The sequence below is a fragment of the Punica granatum genome, chromosome 2 (genome assembly GCF_007655135.1).
Source record: "Punica granatum isolate Tunisia-2019 chromosome 2, ASM765513v2, whole genome shotgun sequence".
Taxonomy (NCBI): domain Eukaryota; kingdom Viridiplantae; phylum Streptophyta; class Magnoliopsida; order Myrtales; family Lythraceae; genus Punica; species Punica granatum.
The window spans coordinates 38342077-38351145 of record NC_045128.1 but is presented as its reverse complement, the minus strand read 5'-3'; the positions used below and the strand labels follow the sequence as shown (position 1 = coordinate 38351145).

General features: G+C 36.1%; 1 protein-coding gene across 1 annotated transcript; it reads left to right on the top strand.

The window, feature by feature from the left end:
- Positions 1 to 2742: 2742 nt before the first annotated feature.
- Positions 2743 to 7682, top strand: LOC116197515 (serine carboxypeptidase-like 2). The gene is made up of 15 exons (XM_031527682.1): positions 2743 to 2785; positions 2880 to 3066; positions 3206 to 3351; positions 4381 to 4460; positions 4607 to 4729; positions 4868 to 4973; positions 5184 to 5221; positions 5439 to 5540; positions 5942 to 6028; positions 6120 to 6281; positions 6385 to 6456; positions 6652 to 6770; positions 6882 to 6995; positions 7119 to 7173; positions 7276 to 7682. Exons 1-15 carry the CDS (start codon positions 2758 to 2760, stop codon positions 7357 to 7359), a joined length of 1503 nt encoding a protein of 500 aa, XP_031383542.1. The 5' UTR covers positions 2743 to 2757; the 3' UTR covers positions 7360 to 7682.
- The last annotated feature ends 1387 nt before the right edge of the window (positions 7683 to 9069 follow it).

The window sequence follows — 9069 nt, the reverse complement described above, 5'->3', positions numbered from 1 at the left end:
TTATATAAACCCATTCAATTATTCTTAATTTTTCCACGTGGGATTCTAAATCTCAACAATTGCTAAATATTAAAGCAATGCGCAAGCATAAATAATTATCCTTGGTTAAATTTCAATCTTGAGTCCGAGAGTTCATATATTCTTTTCTGAAAATCCAGCAAAGTTTGTGTTATTTATTTGTTTATTTTTATTTATTTATTTATTTATTTACTTGGTAGAATAGGAGGTCGCGGAAGCCCAGCTGCCCAGAAGGGTTTTGATGCAGCATATACATGGTTATGAATATATCATGAGTTCGACTAATAGCGGATGAAAAATGGAAAACCTACGATTCTTTCGGATGCAAGGGCTTTGTTTGGGAATAGTTTTTTTTTTTTTTACTTTATTTCATTTTAACTTCACTTATTTTCAATTCAACAACACAATTATTATTTTGTCTTTTTCTTTAATTTTTTTTCTCAACTACCATTTAAGTTAATTTTTAATACTAAAATTTCTTAACTATTCATTACTTTTTTCACAATTCAACAACATAATCATTGCTTTCTTTCGACTATTTATTACTTTTTTTCACTTTTTTTTCTAGAATTCAACAATACAATCATCATTTTTTAATTTTTTCCTTCCTTCTTATTATTACAATACAATTAAATATATATATATATATATACATAGTCAGAAATAAGTGAGTTAAACTCAATTTCATTTCCAAACAAGTCCGTTTTTAAGGACTGGTAAGTTTTGCACCAAACTTCTCGAGTTGGGAAATTTTTGGTCACACAAATGACATCTCGTTGGAGACAAATCACATATATTCGAAAAGCTCACGTCTTATGCAACTATGGAGACAAACGAGACGGAGAATAGTGAGAATGAACTTCCTATGGTAATGATGGGACCGTGTTGTGTCTCCTAATCGGAGCTGGTCTCACTCAAGCTGAAGGCCGATTGACTGCCACGGTAATGACTTGCCTCATGGTCGATCGGTAATAGGACGGCATGGACGTGAGCTCCCAGCTCATTTGAATCCTGCCAAAGGATCATAGGAGCTGCATGACGTCCCTGTACCATGTGACTGAGGATAATAAGATTATCCTCGGTCGAAACATACAAGATTGTAGGGATTGGTATTGGGAGATATATTTTCAGATGTAAGAATTAATAGAATTCTATCGGATCAAATAGATATTATATATGCGAGAATTGGCTTTGCTCAAAGATCAAGGGATCTCTCTTGAGGTCTTCACTTGTTTCATTCTTTACTGAATAACATTCAAGTCAAGCAATGTTTGTTGGGACGTCGGTATCCTATTTTTGTGTAATTCTAACTCTAGTTCCTAAACCCCCACACGTCAATCCCACGAGCCTCTTATTCATTCTCATAAGATCACATCACGGCGGGGGAGTAAGTCAAAATAGAAAAACTCGTATTGACTTTAGGGATAATCGCACTCGAACTGATGACTTCCTTCGCGTCAAGGCATTTTTTTTTTACAAAAAATAATTAAGAAATACTCATGGTAACCATTAGAACCGATGAAATTAGTAATATTATCCGTGAACTAATTGAGCAATATAATAGAGAAGTAAAGATTGTAAATACTGGTACCGTACGTCAAGTAGGCGGTGGCATTGCTCGTATTTATGGTCTTGATGAAGTAATGGCGGGCGAATCGCCAAATTGGTAGAATTTGAAGAGGGTACTATAGGTATTGCCATCAATTTGGAATCAAATGATGTTGGTGTTGCATTAATGGGTAACGGTTTGATAGTCCAAGGGGAAAGTTCTGCAAAAGCAACGTGAAGAATCGCTCAGATCCCGGTGAGTGAGGCTTATTTGGGACGTTCATATCCTGTTTTTGTGTAATTCTAATTCTAGTTTGATGCTTAGGCTTCGGCCCCATTTTTCGCCCCCGTCCAAAAAAATGAGGCTTGTTAGCCTAATGACACCAATTATAATAAAAAAAAAGTAATAACACATTAAAGAGAAGAAATTCAACATGTATTTTACTTATGTAAATCTTCTAATTGATTATTATCTTATAATTAGTTTATGTTGGTAATGGATATAAAAAAAAGTAATTTTTTTTTGCAATATGAACATTTATTTTTATTAAATACTGCATAGCGGTTATTCAATCTGCAATAGATAGTGACTTCAATTTACCAATAAATGAACAATGTTAGATATTTAAAATAAATAAAAAAACTTTGGCCTGTTGATAATTAGTTATAATAAAAAAGTGACAAATATTATATTATAATATTATATTACATTACAGTAATAAATTAAAACTCGTTCTGTGAAATCATGGGGCGAGTGGGTTGAGGTTCTCCCCACCTGCAACCCCTTACCCACTTTTTTATTTTTATTTTTTTGAAATATTTTTATTTTAAGTATTAAAAAAAACATATTTGAATTAATCACGAATTCATTTCGTCTCTTCTTATTTGTCACATTATGAATGGTCTCGTCTGTGACTTTATAAATGGTCTACATCGCGGGGTTGCACCCTAGTATATTAAGGAGGGAAACCTCATCTTTTTCATCAGTTTTCCACCATTCAGGCCGAGGGGTAGGGGAAACAATATAGACGAGAGTATGTTTGGCCCACGCATCAATGCCAACTTTATTTTCCATGACTAACTTTCAGAGCTACCATTCCAGCATAAAATGCCTCCCCACTTAACTGCCGCCCTCCCCTGCCCTGCAGAAAAAGTGTGTACATATATAAACATAAATCATAAATATGATGTATGTATAGCCGCTCCATCGTAGTACCACGTCAGTATCGGACTTTGTCCTCTTGGTATATACTAATGCAGCACGTGTCAAAAATCATAAATTCATTCATCTTCCTATCATCCTATTTATGTAGCTCTGACTCTGGGCGAAGTTTGCAGAAGAAGAAATATCGAGCAAGCAACTGGCCGCCTCCGGGTCGAAGAAGCCATGCTATGGATTTTGCTCATCTGGTTTCTCGTCCTCGATGCGATCCAGTCCCAGTCTATAGTCAAGAGATTGCCCGGATTCTCGGGCGAATTACCATTCAGGCTTGAGACAGGGTAAGTGAAGTTTAACTTACTTGCACGAGAGAAGTGTAAATGCAGTTTCGATATTCTAGTCTTTTTTTTCCCCCTCTTTTGCTGAATGGTAATTAATACTCGATATTCTAGTCATTTACTGCACGAATTATATATGAAGGTACGTCGGAGTTGGTCAGTTCGATGATGTCCAGCTGTTCTACTACTTCATCGAGTCAGAAAGGAGTCCGAGAGACGACCCTTTGGTGCTTTGGCTCACTGGTGGTCCCGGTTGTTCGAGCCTCTCGGGTCTTCTTTACGAAATTGGTAATACGCTTTACTATGAAACCATGTCTCGTAGGTGGCATTTCCATTTTGAAAGCTCGAAGGTTTAGCTGATACTTTAATTACACAACATATGTGCGTGCCATAGATTACATACATGTATGTATAATCCGAATTAAAAAAGGGCTCTTCTAACAATGCTATCTGCAAGTTTGCTATCTCCTGATTCTCCCAGTCCACTTTCTAGCACGATGAGTCGGGGCTAAATCCCGGACCGGCTCTCTGATGCATCATCATTTCGTTTACAGCTGTGATGTGATGCAATGTCTAACTACTGCAATTCATTTGGTCTAATTTATCAAAACATAGGCTGAGATATAATGTTTCAATGTCGAATTCTCATATGAATCACCGGAATCTGTTACGAAGTGAATATATGTTTCTTCCTATCCCTCCTATCCCTACTGACGCTGGAGATTCAAGTATGTCCATACTTTGCATTCCCTTCTGAACAACAAGGCCCCCATATCCAGGTCCTTATCCCATATCAAGTTGTTTATGGTCATTCAATCCCTCCCTTACCTGATGACCATCATAAGCTCTCCTTATCAGCATGGCGATTGGGGCAGAACAGAAGCCCAATCAAGTTGGGCCCATCAGGGTCGTAACGGGTCAAGTTAAGCTGAGCTAAATACTATCAAAATCGAGTTCGACTTGATTCACAAATCAAAGCTTGGGACTATCAGTTCATGCTCGATCAAGTATAAATTCTTTTCGGCTCGAGTTCGGGTCAGACTCAACCAGAGTTAGTCGATTTCCTCGGTTGATATCCCAAAAAAAGAGTACATAATTATGTTTTTTGTCCGTCCAATCATAATGTGAAAATTAACCCATTATAATATCAAGGAACTTCGATAATCACTCATCATCATGATCAATGATTCAAGAAATATGGTTTCTCGAGTAAGAAATTTTTCCAGTGGCCAAGATCATTTTCAGTTGATCTAACGGTTATCAAGAACTTATATTTACGTCAGGAAAGTAACAATTTTTTTTTTAATGTGTACGTAGGTCCATTAAAATTTGACTATGTGAAATCCAGGGGAGGCAATAAGCCAACCCTGGCGTTGAATCCCTACTCATGGACCAAGGTAAGAATCAATCACCCAATTACTTTTCTTGTTTGTAAATTATCAGTAATAATAATTACTTTTAATTAAAAATTAATTGCAACTAATACAGTCTAATTTTAACTGCCACCTATCATTTGTTTTTACATACGATGATATATTTGCAGGTCGCCAATATAATATTTTTGGACCAACCTGTTGGGACTGGATTCTCATATTCAACCACTCAGGAAGGATATTATGTCGGAGACTACTCATCGACGGCAGAAACATATCAATTCTTGGTAAAAGTAAGTTGATTGATGCCGGAATTACAATTTAAGGCAATTCTCTCATGATTTTCGGTACAAATCAAACACATATATAGTTTTGCGCTATTAATGTCATGATAACCAGATTGATTTAGTGTGATCTACGGGTTGATGCAGTGGCTCAGAAATGTCCATCCCGAGTTTCTGCCGAATCCGCTCTATATTGCCGGTGATTCTTATTCCGGCGTAACTGTTCCAATGGTCGTTCAGCTAGTACTAGATGGTATATTGCGATATCTGGGACAACTTCTTATGTTGTATTTATAACAACGGTTTAGTTGACCAAAAGACGTATGCGCCTAATAAATACTTTTTAAACTTGACGTATTTTATTACCAAAAAAGAAAAATAGACATTCTTGACTTTGTTTTATATCTATATTTTAATTTCATACACATGAATTGTGTAAAATTGAATCTATTGTGTTTTGCAGGTAATCGAGCTGGACATCTGCCCCAATTGAATCTCAAAGTAAAGGATATCACTGCCTGACAAAACCCCAATATTCCCTTCTTTATATATATATATATATATATATATATATATAGCCTCATTTCAGTGAAATTACCCATCGTCTAATTGGTTATTAATTCATTATATATTGCTTAAAAATTTAAATGATGAAAAAAGAAATTATTAATCTTCATCTAATTTTTATGACTTTATATATTTTTTAAATGGAATTCAGGGGTATGCTCTTGGCAACCCTCTGACGGACGAAATCGGCGACCTCAATTCCCGAGTCACATTTGCTCATCGTCTGGCTGTCATATCAGATCAACTCTATAAGGTGAAGTTGCTACCATGATACAGTATTATTACACACCATACTCAAGCTTTATGTGGAATTATTAAACATATTATTTATTTATCAGATGTTTTAATATTTTAACATAAAATTAATTTTATTAATTAAAGAAGGTGTAAAGTAGTGTCACATGCTTTTGCATAGTAATTATAAGATTTTAGGTTCGATACTCGCCGTGAGATTACTTGTACTCCTGTATTAATCATTAAGATTCTTATTTCATTATACTAGGCCAATTGTAGAAGAGAGGAATAATTTTTCCTTCGACCCATTTCGGGTGACGTGACGCCATATGGAATCCCCGAAATGGGAAATGGGTCACTAAAATAGCATCCCATTGTGGATGCTCTAAGTGTTGAAATAATTTTTTTCTGTTCTTATAGGCCCTTAAGAAGAACTGCAAGGGCGAGTATGTGAACGCAAACCTCACCAATGTGGCATGTGCGCTCGCCCTCCGAGCTTATAATATGGTAAGGAAAAATCAATTCTTCCCTGCTCTGTGTTTCATAATTTATATATGCTTCACTAGTTCTTCCTTTCTGATTTTGTGTGAATCCTTAGAGCGTTGCCAAGCTTGACTCTGCGAATATATTGGAACCCAACTGTAGATTTATGTCTCCCAAGCCTAATATATTCCAATGGTCGCGGAATGTCGTCGGGGAGGATCTTGACCTGATTATTGAACGCATGTCTTCTCAAGTCCCTCCTGAACTATGGTGTCGGGTAAATTTAGCAAGTGGAAACTCAGAAGTTTAATTACGTATGTGTAAGTGTACTTTACAATTAAACGTTCAACTCGTACTAAAACTGACCGCCGTTCTGTTAGGACGACAACTATATATTATCGTACATATGGGCCAACGACAAGGCTGTGCAGAGAGCCCTTCATGTTCGAGAGGTACGGCATGTGTCCATATTATTGCGAGCTAACTATAGTTGGCTTATAACATCTGCTTACTAAAAATAATGCATAAGGATAAGTGTCGTGATCGATCAGCTTTCGATATATAAATTAAAATTGTGGAATCAGTATATAATTAAATATTGACTTACGTTCAATATTTGGACGATTTTTATTGTTTGGGCGCCAAAGGGAACAAAAGATGAGTGGATAAGGTGTAATGAGACCTCAACTTATGCCTATGAAGTCACGAACGTCGTCGGTTACCATCAAAATTTTACCCGCACACAGCTTCAAGCCCTAGTTTACAGGTAAGTGAAATTTTCCTCTATAGTTTCGAAACATTTAATTGCATGACATCAATTTATATTGTGATTAATTAGATTCCTCTTACGTGCGTGTATATGTGAGCTTTTCTGCAGCGGGGATCATGACATGGTCGTTCCATATGTCGGAACGGAGGCATGGATCCAGAGATTAAACATGTCTCTCACCACTGAGTGGGAGCCGTGGCTCTTAGAAGGCCAAGTTGCCGGGTCAGTGCACGTACATATGTTCAATTTAATTCCCCGTATCACATGGGCGGAACCTATGGAACAGTTTCTGAGAATATCGATTCAGCTTTCTGGTTCTGATGTTCTCCATGTCCAAAATCTCAGATATACCATGAAGTACACGCACGACAGTCATGTTCTAACCTACACGACTGTTAAGGTAAGACTTCGATTCAGAAGTGATGAGACTTATCGTATGTGTGGGCCTGTAGCTTGGACATGTTATATATGATCAACACGCCCCGAATTCTCGATGCTGCAGGGAGCTGGACACACTGCTCCGGAATACAAGCCTGCGCAATGCCTCGCGATGGTGGACAGATGGTTTGCTTATTACCCTCTCTGACGAGCAAATCGGCATTCCCCGGTTTAGCTCCGTGTCAATTGCTCTTCTGTGGATCATCAGTTGCTTTCCCTTGACGTATATAGTGTAAAGCAACCAGCACTTATTAACTGCGCCGGCACATTGCAAAGTCGGAATTCAACCGCAGACTACTTATTAAATTGCATAATAAATTGATAAGGGGAGAGCTTTTGACAAGAATAAACAGCATTTATGTTCAATCTCCAGCCATGCCACTCTCTATTTGTAAAGAAGAAATCAACGTATCAAATTCCCGAGCCATATGGTAGACAAAATAGTTTCCAGTGTCTTGTCATTATATTAAATCGAGATGTTCAAATTGGGATTACTTTCAATTAAAAAGTCGACAATGTCTTATATCTTAAAAGAAAATAATAATATATGATAGCCTCTTTTGGTCCCACTGAAGTCACCTCATCACCATTGAAGGTTAGGCATAGAGAGGTTGGTTTGCGATGGCCATTGGTCGGACCCTTCATATTGGATTGATCTCTCATTCTATTAATCAACATAACTTAGCACCACTACGCAAGACAAAATATTAGGTATTAATTATATCACCCAAAAATACTATATAATAAAAACAGTTCAACCACTTTTAATCGGAATTAAAAAAAGAACAGTTCAACCACTTGGGAATTAATTTAAGTATTGAATATTATCCAAATGGGTCAAATATTTTATTTAAAATATAATTAGTTATCTTTTGCCTTTCCTCTTTTTCTTTTTTTGGAGGTTTGGATGGGTTGTAATGAAGTGTTAAAGAATACATAACATCGACTCCAAGGTGTTTGACCTAATGATTAAAGAAGAGTTCATCCATTATTTTAAATTTCAAATCCCTTAAAATTACCGAAGCGCTTTTGAACGTGATTACAATACGTAACATTTTTTATTGGTTTATGGGGAAAATGAGTATCATCCTATATCTAAGTTAGCCCGTTTGGATTTATAAATCAATTTTGACTCTGCTCCACTCAACTCCACTTATTTTCAATTTAACAACATAATTATTACTTTTCCCTTTTTCTTCAATATTTTTAACCATTCAATTTAATTTTTAATACTAAATTCTCTCAATTATTCATTTTTTTCACAATTCAACAATATAATCATTAATTTCTTTCAACTATTCATTACTTTTTTTCACAATTTAACAAAATAATCATTACTTTCTCTCAATTATTCATTATTTTTCACATTTTTTCTTGTAATTGAACAACACAATCAGTATAAACCAAAACTCAACTCTATTCAACTCTAAAAATTAAATACAACATTGGATGATGACAAGCCTCATTATGATAGTATAAGATTCGATCTGATCAGTACGTACCAGTCATTGTCAAGTTATAACTCTAGTTAATTCGACTTCCTGTTGAACATTTATGACATTCCAAATCATTAGGGGAAGCGGAAATATGAGAGCACTTGGATGGCTACATACAAACCAATAAGGATTGATTCAATCAATTAGGCACTTGTTCTTTATAATTAAGGTTTCGGATTTGAGTCTTGTGAATGGATAAAATATTTGATTAGGAGAATCTTTATCCCTTAGTGAGTCGACCCGATTCAAACTACATTAGCCGGGCTCTGTTAGGTTTACAAATACCATGATAAACACCCAAAAAAATGGCTATATACGAGATTGGACACGGGGAGTGCTTTGCAATAAGATCGGACGATAAT